This window comes from Cygnus olor, chromosome 10, assembly GCF_009769625.2.
Source record: "Cygnus olor isolate bCygOlo1 chromosome 10, bCygOlo1.pri.v2, whole genome shotgun sequence".
Lineage (NCBI taxonomy): Eukaryota > Metazoa > Chordata > Aves > Anseriformes > Anatidae > Cygnus > Cygnus olor.
Genome location: NC_049178.1, coordinates 4,720,079 through 4,744,713, shown reverse-complemented (window position 1 = coordinate 4,744,713; position 24,635 = coordinate 4,720,079). Strand labels below are relative to the sequence as shown.

Genomic DNA, 24,635 nt, shown 5'->3' with positions numbered 1-24,635 from the left:
CTCTATGAGATCTAATTTACGCCGACCACAGAGTGACTGCGATAGCTCTCCGAGATGCCACAGCATGAAAACTGAAGGGTGGGGGTTAAACAAGCAGCAATGCACACCAGATGTCTGAGGAGGACATCTAAAAGATCAGGAGCACAAGGAAGCATATTTAAAAAAAAAAATCCCCTTCGATGCCATAAATATTTATACTAAATCCAAGAAACTGGCTGAGTTCAAACTTGTCCTATATGAATCACACAGCACTTCCCTTACCCCATCTTCATTTAACGCGTTCTGGATAAAACCACCACAAAGGAGGTGTCATAGTTATGTCAACTTTTTTTTTTTTTTTTAATATATATACTAAAGAGTATTTTTTGTAAAGCTACTGCTTTTGAACAGATTACTTTCCAAAGAATATAACCAGAACAACTAGAGAGTCTTAATTTACTCGGCCAGCTCTTGTGTGGTATTTACTGGTCTTCCTAGATAATTTAGATTCATAAAACTAGTTTCCTTTCGACTAGACAACACTAATTTCCTTCATATGGCCATACAATAACAATTAGGAACACATCACACAGAAGATGAATCCAACAGAGTAACCTGGAACCAAGGAATAATAATTTTCTGAAAGGTTCTACCCTGGAAGTGTCAAAACCTGCTAATTTTACAAATTTTTAAATCTACTCTCAGAAGCGAGACATACAAAACGTTAACAACTATGCAACAAAACCGGAAGTCACAGCATCATCTCTAGAGTGCAACCTGAGCGCACTAATGCCATTTTAATACATGTAAATACCCATTCCCCAAAAGACAACAGTTATTCCAAAATCTCCAATGACTTTGCAGCTTTGGTTTTCACTTTTCTTACACAAAGAACTGCTGTGCTTGGCACTTAGTAGATGGTAACTACAAAGACTATCAGCAATTTGGGGTTCTGTGATTTCTCATTAAAATAAAACAGTATTTCAATATTGGCTTATATTCCCCTACTGCAATGCCATTCACATCCTGGTGTGCTAAAAGACAGGCCAATCTACTAAACTTCTCTTACTTGTAACTACAGTTCATGTTTAAAGACCCCAAATCCATTATTTTTGCATGCTGAGGAATAAATACTAAACCTTGTGAACCTGGGAAGCATAATGCTGAGCGGTTTCCATGCCTGCCCTGTCAAAACGGGTTTCCAAGAAAAACTACTGTTTTTTAAACACAACAGGTTCCAAACTTTTCCTGGGAGAGCAAAGATATTTCCTGGAACCTGCTAGCAATGTTTGGAAGAATAGGAGGAAAGTTACACACTACAGAGCTTGATTCTCACAGCTGACAAATACTCCAAAATGATGAGGAGTGAAAAAGAGTCTTTAAATAATCAAAGATAGACTCCTGCAACAATGTAAATCCTGAAGACAGGAGACATTTTCTGTGATGGAACGAAATCTGTACTTACCAGTTGAAATCCTACTTTTCCCCCTCCTCCTATGCCCCAAAGGCTCTAACAACTTTCCACTTTATCCTGACTACCTACCATCATCAATGCACACTACATTGTAAATGTTCTTTTCCTTCAAAGACAAAATGAGGCAGAGTTTCACATGAAAAGTTTGAAGGAAGAAGATGGCCTTCACAATGCACTATGTTTAACAGGGTTTTCTTTTTTACACTAGCAATAGCAAAGTTAAAAGGCAAAGATAAAAGCAATTAGTGTTAACTAAAAAAATAATAATCTGATACCAAACAGTGCCATAAAACTTTGATAAAGCAAACATTCTAAAGCTGCACTTCACACCTTTCCCCTACACAAGCACACTCCTATCACTTGTATTACTTTTTACCAAGAGTCTTTCAGTAATTAAACTCCTGTTAAAATGAGATATCTACATACTTTGATAAAGACTCATGGCCTCATTATTGAAGTTTCTGGATGACTTTTTCTTTAGCTAGAACCAATACTGCGGTGGTCCCAGGAACATCCTTACTTTGGTATCACCAAGGCTATACCAGAAAAGCTGTATGGAGCTCTTTCCAACAAATCAGGACACGCCAAGCTTGCCTTATCTCAGAATCAGTACCAAACTACTATCAACGTTCAAAATAAAACTCTTCCCACCCCATCCATCTGTAGCACAAAGTTTACAAGTTGACAGAGATAACCCCAATTGAGACCTCAACCGCCTGTTCAAGGCTGCACTTATGCGAGATGACGTACGGCCGGCCTCCCTTGCTTTCCCACCGAGGCTTGTGAGATAGGTGCCAGCACACCCCAAGCCACATGCGCCACTGCATCAACTTGCAGGGAGAGGCTGAGCGTGTTGGGTCTTTCTTAAAAAAGTCGTTAGATGAAGCACCAAGGGAAACCTGCCTCCAGGAAATAAAACCTGTGCATCATGGCACTCGTGGTGTGTGTTACTGCACCCACAGACTTGGCGCGGTGCTTATACAACATCGAGCAGCGCCGTATCACACAGTCCATTATCTTCCAAAGCGTGCGGCTTTTACCGAAAGGGAAAGGCAACAATGACTCTTTGTGTGTCAAGCAACCATTCCATGCTGAATTGTAAAGTAATTTTGAGGGAGATGATACAGACTGCACAACGAAGAAAAAATTGGCTGGTTTTAAAATTAATGTTAAAAACAAAAACGCTTGTGATTCTTCAACACTGAAAAAGTGTAATACAATTTTTGTAAACACTCCTCCAGAAACTTGTATTTGTCACTACCTCATGCTATTATCAGTGAAGAATTATAGGCTCTGTTCTGCTGGATTATTGTTAGTGTAAACAACTTTGCTAAATTGCTTGGCACACTGTCTGCATTCAGCATGTTAAAACTCTGTAGTCTATTCAGCCAAAATCAAATATAAAGGCCCATCTGTATTAATCCTCAAGAAGAAATTAATAGACAACTATTTTCATGCAAAGCAGATATTTAAAAAAGGCAAAACCAATACATATGGATGAACTTTTTCATTCATAATTTTAGATGCCACACAATGAAGACTGTTATTTAAGCTTTTAGTTTTTCTCTAACAGTTCTCCATACAATACAGCGCATTGTTCAAACTCTGGAGCAATTTAAGCTTTTTCAATGTCTCCTAAAATCCCTGGATTTATATCCAAAGAGACCTGGCACTGTAACAAATCTGACTTGTGAGTAACAAGTTACAGCCTTTAAGCAAATTGCTCATTAACAGAGAATTCAAGTTACTGCTACAAACCTCACTACCTTTTATCACAGGGAAAAAAAAAAATGCTATCTCATCTGCTTAAAAGTTGTGGGATAAGGCTATTCTTAAGTGTTTTTTTTTGTTTTGTTTTAATTTCCTTGCTTGAATTCTCAGTATACATGCTGAACTAGCATCAAGGGTGAGGAAAACAAGAGAACTCCAGGTAAAAATGCTTAAATATGACCTAAATCTATCTTGCCTTTGCTGAATGAGGAAAATACACTTTTTTTTTTCTTTTTTATGTCAGTACTGAAAAGGATATTCCCAGCTTCATGCTAGGAGGAAATGAGTAAGAAAAGCCCAACTGTGAAGTTGGAGCTCTTTGTTTTTTCCTAAAGATAAGACACTGAAAAAGAAAAACCTACAGAATGTTCTATAAATAGGGGACATTCAGTAGGTGCATCTTAATTTACATGACTTTGAACAGAGATTTTACACTTCATTACAAACAACAACACTTAATTCACTATGAAGATTTCTAGCCCATTTATTATTTCACTAATTCTTAGTAGTATAGTGTTAAAGTCATTTTATATATTTAGGAACTAAACCAAACTTTGGAGTTAATAGCAGAAACTGATGTTACAACCCCAGAGTAAAATGCAAGGTCAGCAAAGAAATCTGATGGAAAGTATTCTTTAGAACTTAAGAAAACAAGTTATATTTCATTAAAAAGCAAATGAAGTTACCAGAAACTGTTTCATGCTCCACATTTGATATCAAACATCTAAGCTGGCCTTTCTGGGAAGATATATATTCAAAATGGCTTGCAGTGCCCTAAGAAAATACATGGTTCTGTAAGTTCAGTACTGTAGCCAACTAACGCTTCATTGTTACAGGAAGTCAGTGAAATAATTATGTAATATGCCACTAACTAATGTAAGCTGTCCTGAAACCAAAAAGGGGTGTTTTTCTTTAAATCTGGATCCAATTTATTCATTAAAAAAAAAAATCCAGTCTTCTGGACTGTCCAGAGAACCCTGTATAACTATTTTGAGTGCTCCAAGTCTCATAGCATGCCTGGGGGATTTCTTAGCATCTTATTGCATTTCTTTATACCTTTCCCAGCACAGCCGTTCAAGCCTTGAGAATGCAGTAATAACACAAGGCATTTGAAAATGCGAGAGAGGAAGGAAGACAGAAATCTGCCTTCCAACACACACCATCTGTACACTCCCTCAGATAAACAACGAAATGAAACAAATCTTTGACTTGGAGACTGCACCTTCTCATACATATTCTATTTGAAATGGGGAGCCCAAACTTGCCCGACTGCCCCTGCATTAGTCAAAGCGCAAGATCACCTGTGATTTGTTTTTGTTTAACCCAGAGCCCTCCTGCCATTACCTCACACACAAGGCTCTCAGAGAAAGAATATTAAGCTAAAGTTAAGCGAGTTTCCATTGCAAAACAAGATGCAGATGTTCTACCCCTGAATACATGCCCAGATCAAGTGCTTGTCACTTGATATGAAGCACGGGGGATGCCAGACTGGTACAGAATGGTTCTGCTTCACGGCCTTTTCACCTCAGTGAGGACAACTGTCTCCCAAGAGTTTTCTGTTGTCTCTGAGCTACTTAGGAAGAAAACAGTGATATGAAAGCACTACTCATTAAACTGGCCACTGCTGGTAACTGGCAACAAATGTTTAGTAGGAGAGCATCAGATGTGTTTACACTAAGAATCGGTATCAAGATGCTGAGTCAACAAGTCTCTGTAATTATTTCTTCTTTTCTTTTCTACTGCACCAAAAACATTACAATTAATTGCTTGAAATGCTAATATAGTTGTCATTTTTCCATTGTTGAAGACTGAGCAGTCTTATTTCAATGGTTTAGAAAGCTCTGCCTTCACTGGTGAAGGAGAAACCATTCAAATATTCATTTTTATGAACTTGTTTAAAAGACTATGTTGTTAAAATTAAGATTTTCCCCAAAAACATCACTTAAAACTGAGATTTTATCATGGAGCATCATGAGGAGCTCAAAACTACTAATTATATCAAGACAATGCTCAAAAGGACACAAGTTAGCCATATGAAACAAAGCTCCCTGAGGAAAGGAAATGGCTTATTCTGTGGTTCAAAGTTATGGACTCCCATTCAAAAACCCTCTCACCTCATCCTTGGTTATAATCTTTTCGCTGGTTGGGGTTGTCTTAATTATACACGTGTGCAAACCCTTCCATCACATTACAGCATCACAGAGGAGTTAAGGCTGGAAGGCACGTCTGGAGATAAGCTCGTCCAAACCTCCTGCTCAAAGCCAGGGTCAACTCAGAGAGGTTGCTCAGGGCCGTGTCCAGGTGGGTTTTGTGTTATCTCCAAAGACAAAGAGATTCCACAACCTCTCTGGGCAACACGTGCCAGGGTTTGACCACCCTCACAGTTACAAATAAACAAACAAACAAACAAACAAAATATTTTCCTTATATTTGCAAGAACCGTCAACTTCAGTTAAGATTTCATACTACAAAGCACTCTTAGCTGTACCTGCAACACAGCACTCCTTTGGGGTTAATGGAAGAACTTCTAGATCTCCCATTTTGCCCCCAACCTCACCAAAAGCCAATTTTCTGTCCATATGCAGATCCCATCCATATTAGTCATCATTCTGCCCTCTTCCCATAAACATCCACTAAGTAAGGCAAAATGAGAAATTTGTTTCGTGAACTGAACAGCACTGTCAATAAATGTTCTCACACTCACTGGAGCATGATCGTGACACTACTTTTTAGGAACAGAATAAGATTAAGACAAATCTGAGGGTTCTTGCACCTACCAGTCAAGGAAGACTAACCAAGTGATGGCATTAACTCCGTACCTGGAAGCTTCCTAACAATTATTTGCTGTCTGTAACTCTCGCTGGGCAAAACCAAGGACTCTTCTTACAATGCAAACTATGCACTTTTACTTCATATCCATCTAAAGAGCTGCCAAAGGCATGTGATGGAAGAACTTTTCCCCTTTCTTACGTACCACAGTACACCTATTAACCATAAGTTGCACCTATAAGTCAATAGCATGTAATTCCAGTGGCTTGGGCCAGAGGTTAAAGATTAGAACAGCTAGTAAAAACCTTAGAAAATGATAATGGTACATTTCACCAGCATACAAATTCTCTCAGTAAACAACAGCAAGTGCTTCAAGAGAAAATCTAAAGGAATAAGGAATCCATTTCATTTGTTTCCTGTAGGATATAGGTCCATAATTATTTCAGCTGAAATTTCAAACCTATTTTCACATCATACAATGCATTTGTGTCTATGTCTGCAAAAAGTACTTTTCAGGAAGACATCTATTTATAAGTAGTTCAAGTATGACCTTCAATAAATCCTAATTAATTGAGTTTGAAAGGGCACTTTGTCCTCAATATACTTACTACCATAGCAGTATCTTTGAAAAGACAAGATCCATCACTGCTGACACAACTCTCTTATAAAATAAATACTATGGCAGAGGCATGGAAGATCTGTAGGCATCTCAAAAATACCCTTAGAGTTCAGTGCAGATGTTGTCAGTGTTTATACTTTTTAAACCACTAGGATATAAACACCTCACTATAAACACCACTGAAGTTTTGCTTTTTTTCCCCTTCATTTTTTTGTGTGTTTATTTTAGTGTTAAAAATGTTAACTTCCATAATAAGGAAAATAGCAGCAGATGTTTAAGCTAAACAAAGACTGCTATAGTAGAGTGTATTCCTTAAGCTGTTCTTTTGCTTTTGAACTACTAAAGGAAAGATCTGTTCAAATAACAATTAATGGAGAAGAGGGTTGGAAAAAAGGGGCTGGAAAGAATCATCCATAAATATTAGGCATAATTTTAATGAATTGAACTAGTGAGCCAAAACTACAGTTTTTCTGCCTTAATCAACACAACACTCAGAAACATGCACATAAGTAGTATTTTATGCCAAACTTTGTGGCCTCCAACAGAAGCTGTCACTTGTTTACGAACAAAGCACTGGTTACTACAGAGAGCAACGACAAAGTTGAAGGATCCTGCAAGTTGTCTTTCTTTAACCAGCCCTGTTGATATAAAGAAGAAAGCATTGGATAGGAAAGAGATTGAAAGTTCAACTAATCTCACACTATCCCAGCTCTGAATTATTCAGTACTGGAGGGCAAGCTCAATCTTCTGTAAAAAGCTTTCTTCAAGCAAACATCTTTGTTATTTGTATAGGAAAGAAAAAGAAAGGAAGGAAAAGAATGAAACTGATATGTACAGTTCTCCACACTTCTCACAGGAAGGAAATGTGGCCATTCTGATTTAATGGTAAAAAAGATGGTATTTTCCAAAGTGAAGTTCAGCTCCCCGTCTTATTTCTTACTTCTTTTTTTAAATGTAGGAATAGATAGCTCCTATTCCTATGTGTACTACTTATTGTTTCTTCCCTGACAACTACAGCAAGTTTATTTTCCAAATGAACATGGAAAATGTTCCTGCTGAATCAGAAAAAAGATTTCTGCAAGGCTTGTGTGTGGCTACAGCAAAAACAGTTCTACTGCCAAGCTGAATTAGCTCAGTGGTGCCTTTCTTTCCAGTCAAAGCCAAGCCATAACCACTTCTTCAAACTGCACGTAGATAAAACTCCACTAAGATTAAGAAACTGATTTTACCCTATTACCTCAGGCAACTTCAAAACAAGACTATTAATGCTTACAAAATGAAGAGCAAATGCCAACCTACATTAGCCGAAGACGACATAAGTAAGACTCAGAGTCCAGCAAAGAGAAAAAAAAATTACGTTTTCCAGCTAGTTGTGTAATTCTTTCCACAGGGGACTGGAGCGTGGGGTGGTTCTTGGGAAAGGAGGGGTGTGCACGGTGGAGGAGGGGGAGGCATCGCGCAGCCAGGGCTTTCTCCGAGCTGTGCAGGAAATGAGAAGTCAAACAATGGGCCGCTCTGTGCTCCCTACGCTGCGCCTCGGCAAGCCCCATGGCTGCGCACTGAGGCTCCTCATTGTTCGGCACCTCGCTGCTGCACCGACACGAAACGAGTCCCAGGCACACTGCCTAAAAGCGTCTCTCACGTCTAAAAGTGGCAGTGCCCGACTGCTAGGTTGGATCACAAGGAGAAATGTGAATTAACACTTGCACCCATGTTACAAACTATTTCCTTCACAGCAGCAGAAATTACGAACAAAAACTCTACCTGGCAGTCACAAAAACAACACGGTCCTTTAATCTAACTAATGTTAGCTTTAAGAAAAAGAAAGAAAAGAAGAAAGAAAGAACACTAGAAATATTCTTTGTAAAACAAACAAACAAAACAGAAAAATTATGTGGAAAAAAATCCTTCCTTAAACAGAGCCTCAGCAACAACACAGACTGCAAGGTATCTTACAACCAACAGCACCAATCTCCTTTTGGGAGGAACATTTCATGCTTAGAAACAACAGAAAACACACCCGACAAGAGACACTTCGTGAAACGAAAGCATTACCTTCATAGCACAGAATGCCAATATTGTTGTTCATCTTGTCCAAGTATTGGTAGTTCAACAGGTCCATCTTCATAAATAGCATTTATCGGGCTAGCAAAAAAGACCAGCTTGTTTGCTTTCGCCCAGGTTCAGGGAGAAGTAAGCCAGGCAAATGGTGCCGAGTAAGCTCCCGGCTCCCTAAACTTCACTAGCACAAGGCCCAGCCTTCAGCTAATCAAAACAAAGTATATTAAAGGAAAGTTGGAGGGATTAAAACACACGCTCCCTTCCAAACTTCTGCAAACTACAAGTATATTGTGTCCTTCAGTACAAAGAAGACTGTCTGAAAACTTTTCAAGTCTTTTTCCAATTTAAAAAAAAAAAAGGGGGTGGGGGGAGGGGGGAAGAAAGAAAACAGAAACAAGGGAAATTTCCTAGGACAAAGACACACTAGTTCTCCTCACAGCCCGCTGCAAGTTAACTGCACTGACATGCAGGCTATGCTTGGTATGACTCGTATGTAAACCAGCTTCCTCTCTCTATCAGGCGGGGAGGACTGAGCATGCTCAGTGAATCCCTGGAGCTCTTCAAATGTCAGGGATATTTTCTGCACAAGATCAGGCTCTAAATGCACTAAGTGTTTGAAAGAAAGAGAAGGAGGAGGTGGAGAGCCTGCACAGAAGGGGCCTGTACAGAAGGGGCCATGTCGGAGCGGCTCCTGACAGGAAGCAGCGCTGCTGCTGCAAGCGGTGCGGGGCGCACGGCGTTGGAGCCCGGGGAGCAGAGGCCTCAGCGCGGGCAGGGGCCCGGCGGGCTGCTCAGCAACACCACTGCATTAAATCAACCCTGCAAAAGCCATTGTTTCTCTTAAACCTTTACTTAATTTCCCAGCACGGCCTCAGACATGGCCTGGTATTGCTGCAGTGAAAATAACGCCATTTGCCAGGGGCAGAAGAGAACAGCTGCTCTGTTATGATACAGATAACTGCAGCTAAGGGACCGAGACCCAGCGGGTATACCTGTCCGCATACACACCCTGCCATGATTCAATCACACCGTTACGTGTGATTTCTTTAAGGAACATTAGCAGTTAAAAATTTCTGTGTTCTGGATTTTTAACAATTGCCACCGCTCCACTTTACGTGACACAAATAATGGAGATTTTTACAGCAGTTGCTGTCATCCCAGGATGTGGTCTGCCCTTCTGCAGCTCAAACCTTGATCACAAAGGCTCCAGCCGCTTCTACAGATGTGTGCGACTCATCAGGAGAGGGCAGGACATCTGTACGTATGTAAGCATGTGCTAGCCTAATGGGCATCAGCCTGCATTTCCTGTGGCTGATCAACACCTGAAGTCTGATCTGACAGAAAAGGAGAAATAAATATGGAGGAAGTTTGGTCTAAGATGAACAACAACAACAAAAAAAAAGCGCTAATGGAGTCCTAATCTTGCCACTGCCTCTCTCCTCTTTGGCTTGGACCATAATTCTTCCCTGCCTTCCTGGAAAAGAGAATTTTAATGGTACACAAAGGAGCGTGCACCCACTGAGAACCAATAACACACTTTGATTTCCACCTTAGGAATTTCTCCACTTTGTTAGACAAGGGGAAGATAGTACTTTACAGAAGCACTCGTGGAATGACATTTTGTTAAAGCATGTTGAAAACTGCTGCTTTAAAATGTTCTGGATATTTCAATGAGACTAGGTAATTTAGGTAAAGTTACTACTACTAAAAAGGAATAAGAAATTTATCTCCAAGGAAGATTCTCCAGAACCCAAATAAAGTTTCTTCTCCCTTCAAAACCAAAAAGTAGTCATGTGCATTACCTATATGCTTCATTTGAAAGATAATGTCCACTGAACAACAATGAATTTAATACAGCAAGAAACAAACTACCTGAAAGGAACCATTACGAGGAAAATGAAGGTCTAGAAGTCTTTTATTCGTTATTTATATGCAAAAAGGGCCCTCTCCTTACTAGAAGCATTATTAATCTTTAAGATTTTAATATGGTACAAAGATTTAATGGTTAAATGGCAATATATTTCTCAGATAGTATCTAATAAAAAATGTGTGTTTTTCCGCCCCCCCCCCCTCACAGGATTCATTACTGCTAAAGTTGCAATCACTCATCTCCAGACTGAAGTAGTAAGTAGTACCTGGTAGTTTCTAGAAAGAGAAATGTTTTTAATAGTGAGAAGAAAATTATTATTTTCAAGCATGGGGACCAGAAGTTTTAAGTAGCAGATCATGTTGTCCATATGCAAAATTCAAAGCTACTATACATCAATTTTATAGATTAAAACAACCACTTAATAAAGGCATCAAAAAAAGTGTTAGCCCTTTATAGTGCAAACCGAGATAAAAATCCATACCTACAACTTAACAAAAAGAGGCAAGTTTCTTCAGCATGAAATGCAAGTTTTTTATGTAGATATGCCAAAGCTTTCGGGGAAAATATTTGTAATATGTGAAGTTTTTAATAAACAGAGCATCCCTGAATTTACATTACTACAACACATTTTATGGATCCTTAGGAGGGATAAGAAGAGGCAAGCATTGAATTTTTCCAGTTTAAAATACTTAAATTTTTACGAGAAGTGCAGGTGATGAGGAAGAAAAAAAGTCATATTCTAAACTTCTTTAGAGTAGTGGTCTACACAACAGGGCTTGCAAATAATGTGTTAGCTATACAAGGACATTATAGCTCCTAGTCCAATATAAATTCCCCTCTACATGCAAAGATACATTTTTCTTCAAATTGTTTGGAAAAGAAGTATTGGGTATTGTCTACAAATCACTCACTCCTCAGTATTGTTGACCACACACTAATTAAGAAGTTGTCCTCATTAGACCAGTAGTCACAGCTCTACTGGTTTTTAGACAATGGTGATCATTTTATTGTATGAATGACTTCAGTATACACTATGATTAACACTTGTGAAATGTTACAGAATGAACTTAGATGCTGCATGTTAAATAATAACAACCTGTTACCTGGAAGCTTTATCAATACCTAAATTAAAATATCAATACTGAAAGTAGAGGAATGCCTGGTTAAAGAATAAAAAAGAAAAATTATCAATGTAAACACATCTCAAGCATTCCAAAGCCCAAATCCACTCACATGAAATGAGTTTTCTTTGAAAGAAAACTTTCAAAAGCTCAACAACCAGAGGACGTTAACTTTTAAATAGTGATAGGTTTCCTGTAAAGTACTGTCTGCTCTTGAAAGCACAGAATTACCAACTGCTTCATCCAAACTGCTGTTCACCAAAGTCTTCACCAGTTTGAGATACCTTCCACTGAACTGAAAACAATCACTGCATCAGCAGATTAGATGCAACATACATAGAAAAACAAGCTGTTATCACCCCAGGACCTTTGTTAGTTCTTACCTGCTCTTCTGTACATTGATGGTTGCAAACGCAGTTATATGCTGTACTATCTCTGTTTTATATTAGCTAGAGTACTTCCCATAGCATTACACACACTTTTCTTTTGTAAGGCAGATAAATACCCAAATCTATATATAAAATGTTTAATACACTGGAACTTTTGACACAACAGCATCCCCTAGAGGTAGTTGAAAATCCACATCTTTCTGAATCACTCTGGACTTCACATCAAAGTCCATTAAATTTGACTCTAATTAGCACACATAGCAGATGAGGTAGTTCAACTTCTTAGTGATCTTTGGATTCACTTTAATAGGAAAAGCAAATTCAGTCTTCACAGAAGAATGTCTTATTGAAGTAGTCTGAGACAAGGAAAGCAAAACAAAACAAAAAAGCAGTTCTAAGAAGTAGGTAAATCACCATTGTCAAAAACAGGGAATTATATATGCACTTAGACAGCTAGTGCCTACATCAAGGAAGGAGTCAAACTTGGAGTTTGACAAGATTTTTGTGTTGCTTTTCTACAATTCTCATGATAAAAAAAATAACAAAACTGTCCCTCTTAGACAATACAGTGGTATGTCTTCAAAAGTTGTGTGAAGCAAATGGTACAGTGGCCTCAACATCTACAGTCTGTATGCTTTCTCTTGACTTGCTTATGTCTGGTCAGATGGACCGATGCACTTTAGTAGCTGAAGCACATCAGGAGCACTCTTAGTGAACCTCCTTCAGCTTCTTCTCATCTGAACAGAATCTCATTTATGGCCAAGACCACCCTGTGACAACGAAAGGAGGGCAGTTAGGAGATGCACTGTGAAAGCAAACACCTGACCCAGTAAGAACACTGGTGCCAGTATACCCAGTGCGACTAGCCAAGAGCTGATGAGCGGAACAGAGTATTTTTCAGATTTAAAAAAATCTTGACAAACTTGTCTTTTCAAAGAGTTACAGTGCACGTTACAAACGTTGTACATTACTGTATCAATTACTAGTTCCTAAATGGTGGTGGAACTCTTCCACTATAAAAACAAATAAACCTGGCTTAGTTGAGCAATAATAGGAATTTAATTTAAAAAATAAATTCTTATACTTGTGTATTGTTTATCTGAATTTCTGTAGGAAATAATGGAAAAAATCCTGGATATATTAAATCTGTAATACTGGATTTGACAGTAAGAATTTACATGATTCTTACAGCTCTTAAACGTATAGTGCGCTGCTTCAGAACAAACTGTTTCAAATAAGCTACCATGGAGCATTCTTTTCTACCTTCTCTCTGATGTCCTTAAGCCTGTCCAGTCCCTCTACCTCTGTCCTCACCTCACCTTTTCGTACTCTCTCCCAGAGTGAGTACTTTTCTCTCATAGAATGGCTCGGGTTGGAAGGGTCCTCAAAGATCACCTAGTTCCAACCCCCTGCCATAAGCAGGGATGCCACCTACTAGATAAGGTTGGCCAAGGCCCCTTCCAACCTGGTCTTGAACACCTCCAAGGATGGGGCATCTCAGTCCTGTGCTGCCTTAGGCAGTAGCACCGAAGGGCCTGCAAAAATGGAGTTGGTGCAGTTCTACTAGTTTGGTCCACACTCCACACCACACACCATCTTTCAGTGGGGAAATGTATGGCACTGGCTGAGAATCAACACTGTAGAAGATCTGCAATCCACTCAGTTGGATGTGACTCAAATTTCATTCTTGATGATCATCAGCACAGAGGAGCTATTTCAACAGTGATCAATTTTGCAACTAAGAAAAAATACAGTCTTTATAGAGGTGTAACACACCGATGTCAAACACCTTACAGTATTACCCCATATAACTCTCATTTCTGAATGGACAGAAATATGTTACAGCTCCTGAGGTCTGGCATGCGTTTATGATCTATGATCTAGCTGATATATCAATATCCTTTATGAAAGAGGCAGAGGAGTACTTCAGATATAGGTTTTACCTTTTACTTCAACCAAAAAAAGAGCAAATTTTAGTTAGCAGCTGCTAGGTGGCGATGTGCCTGAAGGAAAAACACTGCTTCTCCTTTTCCTGATACTCAACTGCAAAGTTGCTGTACTTACCACCTACTTTTTTTTTTTCTTGAATTTCAGTTAGAATACATTTCACAGAAAAAAAGAAAATACAAAAACTTCTCATTTGAGCAAGATGAAGTATTTGCTTTTAAAATACACTCAGATATGATAAGGAAATATAGTTAACATGTATGAAACACTCAGGAAATTCAGAGATACATGATAAGGAAAATGATTTTTAATGTTTCCCACAAATGGCCATCTCCTACCCCAGACTAAATTCACCCCACTATTGTACCATTGACCTAAGTAAAGAAAAAGTTAGAGGATAGAAGACCGGGTGGTAAACATATGCAGATGACAACAATGTTTTTTAGTGAACAGTGAGTAGGAGGAACATGCAAAACACACATTCTGCACATCTTTCTAAAACTAAATAACTGTTCCACAGCTGTGGAAAACTGCAGGGCAGTGGAGGCAGTGAGCAAGGTGATCGCTTCCATGTTCCACAAAGTGAAATACAAAGGAGAAGAGCATTCACTAGCACCTGATTTATCTTGACTTACTTCTTTGACTGTTTGCTCAAACAGAACAGCAGGCAATGGAGATCAGATTTGCCAAAAATATTATTTGTTTCACGGTAACACTTTGCAATTTATAATTCGTTGGTGTTTTTCTCTTTTTATTCTCTTAAGCCAGGTTAAAAACAGTTTAAAAATGCAGCTATATGTAACAGATAAATCTTGTTTATCTAGGTTGAAAAATTATTTGCTGATTAAAATCTTGATATTCTTTCTTGTTATTTGCATACTATTTTGAATTTCTGAAGGGTTGATGATAATCAGAAACATAATTTATCTTGAGCTACAAGAATCTCATACACCATCATGGCCTCCAAATGCACACAGAGAAGTGTTAACTTCACCATGTTCTAAAAGCTAAAATATAAAGTGATGAGGAGGGGGAAAAAAAAAAAAAAAAAAAAACAAGAAGAAAACCTGAAAAGAGTGCATTAAAGAAAAAAGCTAGTCAGCTTGATGTGAACAGCTCATGCATCTGAAACTCTTTTTACTTAGAAAAGTTAGGAGGCAGACCACGCTTAGAGGCTAGATTTCAAAATTACTGTGCGTATCCCTCATCTTTGGGAAGAAGCAAATCCAGTTTCCAGAAACCACTAATTACAGGGTTTAGAATAAAGCAAAGGGCTCTAAGATTGCTAAAGTCTTTGAAAAGATTTCCCCTTTATTGCTAGCTTGGCAAGACATCAGATATACTCACAGGGCCTAACTCTACTTACATGTCAACGTATGTAAATCTACTTAAGTGTGTGGAGTTGACCTTGTTTGCAAAGACTGAATGAATATATTATAGGCAGCACAGGTAACAATCTATAAATTAGATTAAAAAATGAATTCCAATGCTATCTTACAGACGACTGTGTAGCACAATCAGCTATAACTTTTGTCACAGAAGAAATTAATTTTGTCTTTTGAACGTCAAAGTAATTACTTATCCTTGACATTCGGATGAAAATGTTAATAAGCATTTATTACAGGATCCAACTATATAACTTGCAAGGTATTACTTCATTAAGTGAAAAAGAAATTTCATTCAAATTTTAAGATTTCTTTTCCAATTGAGGGTCTTGTTCTCTACGATTAAAAAAGTATTTGATCTTAATAAATCATTCTACCATCCTAAACAAACAAATAAACAAACTGAAATTAAAAAAAAAATACACTCACTTATCCCAAAATGTAGTGTTCTCAAAAACAAACCAGCCACCCAAGGAACAGTGCCTTTTCTCGAGATGCTGGTGATCTGTTGTCCTCTGCATCAAGCAGAAGAAAACAAGAAATAAGAAGCACCACATACTAGCTATCGGTGTTGCACTTATATTATTTAAAGTAGTAATACAAGGAAGAATACGTTTTAATATGCTTGTGTACAACATACACTCACATACATATGCATGTGTATAGTATTATGTATCATACATGTAGAATGTCAAAAAAAATTCTTCATTCCTCTAGCTACTAGGGAGAATGCCCATGTTGTCCGTAAGTACAACTTCACAGGACTCAGAATTAATGAAATAACACTCCCAACAACCCTTTTTAAGAGAAGACCTTTCAGAAGTAGTCAGCCCTCCCTGTTCCAAAATATTTTTATAAATTTCAAAAGTTCATGGTCTGAGAGCCTTTTCAAGCACTGACAATGAATGATGTGGCATTTACGAGGAAGCTGAAAAAAAGCTGACTTTTTCCAATGGATCAAAATTATCATTTCTAGTCCTACAGGTACACAAGATGAGACATTTTCCCTTCCAGAAAGTCCATTTTCAGTCTCAAAATCAGATGTAGATATTGCTGAAAACTCTGTTTTCCAGTGGAGAAACAGCTAGTTTTTCTTACTTGGCTTTTGCTTTCCCCCTCACCTCTAAAAAAATGGCAACAAGAGGTTTTAAATAAAGTTTTTCACATTTTAAACAAAAGATACTTGTTTTTATTACTTGTTATTAATTTCCAGATTTCTGACAAAATAGCAAAGTATTGGGAATTTGTATGTATCCCATATTGTTTCCTCTCTGCACAGCTGACACCAGCCCTATTCACACAGGGGTCACAACTACCACTCACCAGTTTAATAGGAGAGACTATTGTACAGCAGGGAAAGTAACAACATGAGGCTTCCAAACTGCAGTGCTAAAAATTGCATTTTAAAACCAAATGTTAGCATTTGATTTACCACAAAGAAGTCCAAATTTCCCTTTGATGAATCCTGCCCACGGCAAAAATTTTACTCAACAGTCTGTGGGACTACAGACAAATGCAGCTGTAATTTGAGAGTGAAAACTATCAGAGCACAAAGCTTTGACTTGGTTTTGTCACTTGCTTGTCTTCAATCCAGTTGTCGATGAAAACATGCATTGTACAGCCATATGTCCTGCCACTCTCCTTACCCCAAACTTGGAAATGGTGGGCAAGTGTCAATGATACTTCAAAGAGAGCTATAGTCCTCAAAGATAACTGTGCTCCTGTCCTTCCTGTGAAAACAGTGGCAGGGAGAGAAGACTGACCACAGTTATGTCACCACTCTGGGAAAAGCCACAACTCAACTGTTGTCCCTTCTGGAGTGCTGGCAGGAAGAAGCAAGCTAGCCCTGACTACGGAGGAGGGAAAACAGAGGTAGGGAATAAAGGATAAAAACTACCAAATTTGTAACAGCAAATATGGGCACATGTCAGGTAACCTCGTGCATGACAGCAGGACCTGGTCAGTGTTTGCCTGTCACCACACCAAGGCGTCATTGATAGATGCAAAGCTGAAACTAATATTTTATGCTAATTCCAGTTCCCTTCAAAAAAGTGCTTTTAAACTGTAGAAACCCTCTTTCCCTTTTCACTACCATAGGTTTATGTTTCAGTGACGCTACTTCATACTCTTCCCACAAAACTCATATCCAGGAACCCCTTCACTTCCTGAAATTCAGTGCTTCCCAAACAAGAAAAATATTCCCAGATGCCCACAAAATTTCCTCAGCTTTTTAAAGCATTTCCCATCTTAACATCCCTTCTCATCCATCTCAAAGCTTCTCTCTCTTTCCTTCCAACTGTCCCAAACACCCTTTCTCAGGACACATTCTCCAACTGCCCTGAATTCCCCCCACACTTTCTCCCTGCACTAAGCAGCTCCTTGTCTCTTCAACCTCTACTTACCAATCACCCCAGAGCCTCCTGTCCTCTCTCACACCACGTTTTTGCAGCCCTTCCAAACCCAAGTGTAATACTCTATATCAGGCCCTAAAGTTCACTCTGACTTCTCACATCTATAGCAGCAACGGCTGCTGCGCTTCTCTAGCTCTGGGTGCTACCAATCCTGGAGTAACAGGCCTGAGCGCACAGTACTAAAAGATGTATGATCCCCAAAATGAAACGAAATGGCAGATCTCACTTTCAGCTTTATACCTATTTATACTTCTCTGACTTTTTTTTTGCCTCTCGACCTTCCATTTCCTTTCTCTGAGCCACAGCTACAGGAACAGAGACTCAGGATACACAGCATTTACTTCTATTAACCTGGTAATACAACATCATCTTCCTAAAGTGCTAGAAAAAGGCAGAGTTGTTCTGGGTATAATGGAATCTACATACATACTCCTTCAAGGGTTTTACTTTCAGAGCGTAAAAACGACATACTTTTGTAACAAGACTGGTGGCTAAAGAGGATGAGGTCCTAACAGTCCCAGCATCTTCTTCTGATAGACTCCACTGTGGAGAAGATTCCCCTTGAGGTAGATCCCAGCTCCCATGCAAGAAAAAAACAGTTGTAGAAGGTGAGCTGAGGGTAGCAGAGACTTACTGTCAGCTAAGCCAATCTAGCTCCCGCACATTTCTCGCTCAATAGACTGAATATCACAATGTACACTTTTGGTTTTGGTATCATTAATCCAAAATTACTTCCTATTATTACTGCTGCTATTCAATTCGCTCAGCTCTCACCCATTAGGCTGCTGGTGTGTAGGTCACTCCTGTAATCTGCTATGGTCAACCAAACCTGTCTTTATACAGCTTATCCTACAGAAATAAGCCCAGCGTACCCTCTTAGGGATTTAAAAAACACAGGCACAAACCATGCTTATCAAAAATTTGTGTTGACATGTTCCTTGAGGGCCAGGTGACAAAAAAAAAAAAAAGAAAAAAGAAAAGTAATAAGGCAGCTCCAGGTCAACAGCACATAAAAATACAATATATCACTTCAGCATGCAGTGTTACTCAGCAAACTTTCTTCACTTTTGTTAAAAGCTCATCTTGTGAATTTGAGAGTCAAAACCACTAGCCTAATGGAGACTGACATCCACAAAAATATAATGAGAAGTTGCATAAATCTGAGTTGTTTTTAAAATGCTGCCTAAATATATCGAGATTGACATAATACAGGTCATCAGTCTGGGTTGACTACACTTTAGACAGACTTAGTACAAAGCATTCATTGTATATACTGAATCTCCCCTGGCCAGAGAAGTTTGTAATACCTGAATGTTATCATTCTCTTTCCTTTTTATGCATATTACTCATGTAAAAGATGATGCATTTCTGAAACAAGCCTTCTCTTTCAGAGATGCAGAATATTAAATTTATTAACATCACAGTGTAGTTTGCATGTGCAAAGGTCATTAGTGTGCCTTAAAATTAAGTAACTGTATAGGCAAAAGCTAGCCTATCACTAATTTAACCACACATTTTTCACACGTGGCCTATAAATCAGAAGATTTTATATAAATGTTGCATTCTTGAAGTTTATGTTGATTAGGACTAGTACCAGTGGCCTCCTTATTTTCCATAAAGCAATGAATAGATTGCACAAAGACAACAGTATCCATCTTGAATGAAAATATTATCTTAGTGCAACCTTATTTATACAAATAGAATAGGCACTTATCTCAGGTCTCCATTCAGAAACTTAAGGAAAAAAAGAAACTTTAAAAAAAATACCAAGGAAACAATTGCAGTTAGCACTTGGCAGAAGATTCATCTCTGTAGCAAACAAAACAAATTCATTTTTTTCTAATTATATCACACCAACCCTAAATGAGGAAACTCATACCACTGATGCTGCCATACTGAAAACCTTATTAGCAAAATTTAACTAAAAATATGAATGTATTAACTAAAAGCTAGGTAATCACCATATGCTAGTGCAGAACTGGAATTGTCCAGATATCCACTGCACAGAATAAATTCTGTGCTCTGCCCTTTCACAGACCTAGAATTTGGCAGGACAGAAAGAACATTGTACTTAACTCTTCAGTTTAGCCTTCCACCCACAACATAAAATTATGGCTCACACTTACTGTATCAAATTCCATTTGGGGACATGGTTAGAAACAAAAACAATCCGATCCCATTGTGAAATAAGGCAGTAGAAAATTACTAAGCTTTACAACAAGGCGAAACTATTGCTAACCGTATTTCAGCAGAAATCCCCTGTTAGTATGACTCCACTCAATGCAGCAAGCATACATAGGAAACAATATGCAAATTAATTTACTATACAAAGTACTATTTGCCTACAAATGATTCTTGGGAAAAGGAAACACATAGAATATCCCAATTTGTAAGGGACCCACAAGGATCATCAACTCCAGCTCCTGGCTCCACACAGGACTACCTAAAAATTAAACCATATGTCTTGAAGCATTCTCCAAACACTTCTTGAACTCCAGCAGGCTCAGTGCCATGACCACTACCGTGGGGAGCCTGTCCCAGTGCCTGACCACCCTCTCAGCGAAGAGCCTTTTCCTAAAATCCAAGCTGAACCTGAATATTCTTTTTATCAACTCACTTGGAGATTGCCAATATTATAATTCTCCAACTAACTTAAGAATATCATTTACTTATCCTTAAATAACAAGAAGAAAACCATTAGAACTGATTAGTACGCGTAGAAGGAGAACAGGAGTCTTTTCTATAAGTGATTCTTTTGAGACAAGATAGGGAACCCCATTTAAGTGAGGTTACTGCACTTTCAACATAGACTACACTTTCAATTATTCACAAATACATTTTTTTGGAGCAAAATGGTAGGGCAAAAACTTAATTACATAACTCATATTATTGCCAAAAATTCTGGGCTTGCTCCTTCCAGAAGTTAGAGAAATTAAACTGTCACATGAAAGCAATTGCTCTGGCTTGGTAAGAACAACTAAATAAGGAGTCGTATCATTGGTTTGAATTACCGATTTGTTGAAACAATGACAAATGAAGAGACAAACAGACATAACGTGTACTAAGAAAAGCATTTAAACCATGCATGAAAGTATGCTTTATATCCCCCAAATCAAAAGCTCTCAATTTACAACCTTAATATTCAGCATAACTGAGTTTGTGTCAGCCTTGGTAATCAGTCTAGAAGCCAGACTCCAACACATGCAAGATGCCCTGACTAAACTACTCTACGAAGTACACAGCCCTGAAATGCGTGTGCACATACCTGAGCTAAGTCTGGTTTTGCTGGTAGTCTTAGCTGTGCAGGTTTTCTTTGTGTTTTTTAAAGGCAGAACTAGTATAAAGGTTATAAAACATAACAAATAAAAAAAGCCCAAAATCCTGACCTAAAGGTGTTCTGTCCTTTCCACTACATGTCTTAAGAAGCCGTTTTCAGGATAAATACTGTTATATATAATTTTTACTGTGGAGAAATGTTTAATGAGTATTACCATGATTGAAAAATCCAACACTCTCAAGTTAAAAAATGATAGCAAAATGATTTTGGGGGGTAATCCTGATTTGCCATCCTTACACAGTTTTATTGTATAATCATATTTGATTACCTCACAGGTTACTATATTCCCACAAGACCTCACCTCATTTTGTGTAAAGAAAGATTTACTGGCTCTGGTCCTGAATAATGATTGAATTGAATCATATCAAAGAGGTGTTGTAAAGATTAATTAAAGGTTTATGAAGCTTTGTGACAGTACAGTGGTGTCATACAAAATCGTACAAGGAACTGAATAATCCTGCCTGTTGAGCCTTGTTTGAATAGTGGGCAGAAAGTGAAGTTTTGGCTCCACACAAAGCAATGCGGAAAAAAATAAATTAGATAGTTCTCTCAGTAAGCACTGTGCCTCTCACTAAATGAGACTAAGGCCTTATGTAAAAAATAGCTTACGATGAGGAATGCTCTATAACATACAATTTTAACATAGAAGCTGAATTTAAGCACCAACTTCAAAACGTCTTTCCAACACAGTATTCGAGTATATATTATTTTCCTCACAGGGCAAGTGAAAAACAAAAGAACAACCCCGCAGCTACTTCACAATACTAGCCGCCACAAGAACTAACAGGGAGGCTGAAATACTTCTATCTGCCAAACAGGCAAAATGCTTAGCAGCCTCTTTTGTCTTGTCCCTTTTCCAAGTGCTCATATTGCCCTCTTTCTCATACCTGACCTCCTATGCCCGTCTCAGTGCCCTCCTGCAGCTAGTCCTAATATCTGAGTCTCAGACTCCCGTGTTCATTTCCAATACCCTTTTACTAGTACCTACTTGTCCCAAACTCTTGCCCAACCAGTCCCAATTCCCATATTCTCCTGCCAAAATCCATTCTTGCTTTCCAAACCACGCCTTCCTCCTCAGACACCTCACCTCAGCCTGCTCGCCCCTGAGCCTTCAGCACGGGACGCATCGTCCCAAGCAGCAGCTCCCTCTTGGGCACCGCCAGACCTGCGACTGGACGAACGCTGCCTGTTCTCACTCTGCCTCGCACAATGGCAGCCCCAGCAGCCCCACTCACCATAAGAAGTACAATATTCATCGTAGGCAGAAACATTCACATTTTTAGGGACAACCACCTTCAAGTTTCTTGTTACCTTAAACAGATTTTTACACGGTGGTAGAAAGTATATGTGTGACACAAAGGTCAGACCTCAACACCTCCTCCAGAACAGAAGCTCACCAGAATGAATGTTCTTCTAAACACGCAGAAAAGAATGCTTTATTTCCTTTTGAGTTTTGCTTTTGAAAATTGGTAACTCATTCTGAAGTTACACAAAAAGAATTGGTCATTTTGTGTGTGTGTGGTTTTTTTTTTTGTTGTTTGTTTGTTTTTTTAAACAAACACACACAAAAGGTCAGGAAAAAAGCATCACCCTATTTAGACCTTTATCATGAAAAATCACATCTGAGGCTGTTAAAATCCAATTTAATATTAATTAGAATATTAATTAAGATTAGGATTTTAAGAAGCCTCTTGTCACTAAAAAAAAACATGAAAACAATCAGTGTTACCTATTCCAGCTATGTATACACACATGTAGTGATTTCTAAAAAAATAAAATAAAATAAACCCAACAAACACTAAATCATTAAAACAGAACTGAAGAAGTGAAATACATTTTCCCATGCATGCTGTTGACTGAATTACAGTTAAAAAAATTAAAAATATTAGCAATATTCAGCTTAGCTAGAGAGAGTAGATGACCTATTTTCTTTTTTTTTTTTTAATTATTTCATTTTATTTATCACACTATTTATGTAGATTACTAAATCATTTCATGTTCTCAAGAGTATTTAAAATTATGCTTTGGACAATGCCACTCACTGATATAAGAATAGTAGATTATATTAATACTGTTTAAAAAAAAAAGTCAACTTATTATTCTTTTCCATTTTTTGATCTAAATATCCATAAATCAAATCCTCCATTAAATGACGGTAAGATCCTTTATCAAAGAAAGCAGAGTAAATATTGCCACCAAAATTAATCCTACAGGCTATAGAGAAAGAGGATTAGTGAAACAATTCACTGCATCTCTTGTAAGTCAGAATGTATTTGTCACACCAGGTAGTAAAACACTGTGATGCCTATGGACACGTTACAGCCTACAAAGTACAACAACTATTTGCAGTTAAGAGAGAAATGCAACAAAACCAGTAAATACAGTCACCATTTCCCAGCGTTTTACCCGAGTCTTTCCTGTACTAGTCATTTTGCATGTGGATTTAAACATCTAAATGGTGAAATTGTGTCTAGAAAAAAAAAAAAAAAAAAGGCAATCATAAATAAATAAAGAGATCAGTACACAAAGACAAACTGCGTTTCAGCTTTCCTCTGCTCAGCTGCATAACCAGCCCAAGCTTCAACTCCCAACACGTTTTCATTGGCTTGTATGTTGCTCTGCCAAAACTCATTGACAGCATGCACTTACCAAACAGCCTCTAGGGCAGGGCGAGAGAGCTTCTCTACAGCTGGGGAAAGCAGTTAAACCGTTCTCCTCTGTGGTGATATCACACACTCTTGTCCACACTTGCAGTCACATGAAATGCAAATCACAAGATATGTGGATGAATAACTAACAATTTAAACCCACAGCACTGGAGTTGAAGAAGGATAGGACCCAGAACAGAAAACATTTCCAAGTATTTCATATATGTCTCCAGAAAAATTAAATATAGCAGAGAGATGACAGCGCTGGGGTCAAAGAGAACAAAATCCTGATGTGCCTGGAACAGTATTCATGTTTCACATTTCCAACTACGACCACAGACTGCGTAAAGAAAATGAAATAAGGAGACTCCAGTTCTGACAAACTAGAACCCAGCAGTGACCTTGTCCCCTTCTCCCCCATGTTCTTTATGTTGCAACTCCATAATGTTGCAAAGTTTTGCAAGACTTATGTTTTTTTTTAAAGCTCCATTTCTCCCAAGGGCATCTGAAGAAATTACACATAATTTATTTTTACCTTTTAAGCTTTTAATTCTAAAGGATAAACAAAGAATCTGGTAAATTATAGCTCAAAGTGAGTCCAAAAGCTCAAAACTAGAAAGCAGTGAAGTCTTATTAATTGAATAATTTTGAAGGCCGATCCTGAAATGCTAAAATGTTTGGGTTTGGCAGAGCACAAAACTTTAAAAACAACATAAATGGATAAATACTCTTAAAAGGTTCTTTCTTACAGGTCTCATTCATCAAATACACTTGATCCTTTCAATACTCTCTTCTGTCTCAGGGCAAGTTTGCTATCATAAGCTCTCTCTGAAGTCAGATATTCAGGAAACTCAT

At 38.2% G+C, this 24,635-nt stretch overlaps 1 protein-coding gene across 6 annotated transcripts in view; it reads right to left on the bottom strand.

Annotated features, from left to right (window-relative positions):
* The window catches only part of VGLL4 (vestigial like family member 4), a 91,898-nt gene that overhangs the window by 38,156 nt on the left and 29,107 nt on the right, over positions 1–24,635 (bottom strand). Inside the window, exon 1 of one of the 6 annotated variants that reach the window (XM_040569054.1) lies at positions 23,782–23,800. The exons of 2 other annotated variants lie outside the window; for them this stretch is intronic. Coding sequence is in view for 1 of the 4 variants with exons in the window: in XM_040569050.1 (XP_040424984.1) it covers positions 8,667–8,748 (82 nt within the window). In the remaining 3 variants the exon portion in view is untranslated. Of the gene's footprint in view, positions 1–7,910; positions 7,930–7,968; positions 7,988–8,666; positions 14,005–23,781; positions 23,801–24,635 lie in introns of those variants that run through there. 3 more of the 6 variants (XM_040569050.1, XM_040569049.1, XM_040569055.1) reach the window with 3 other exon arrangements.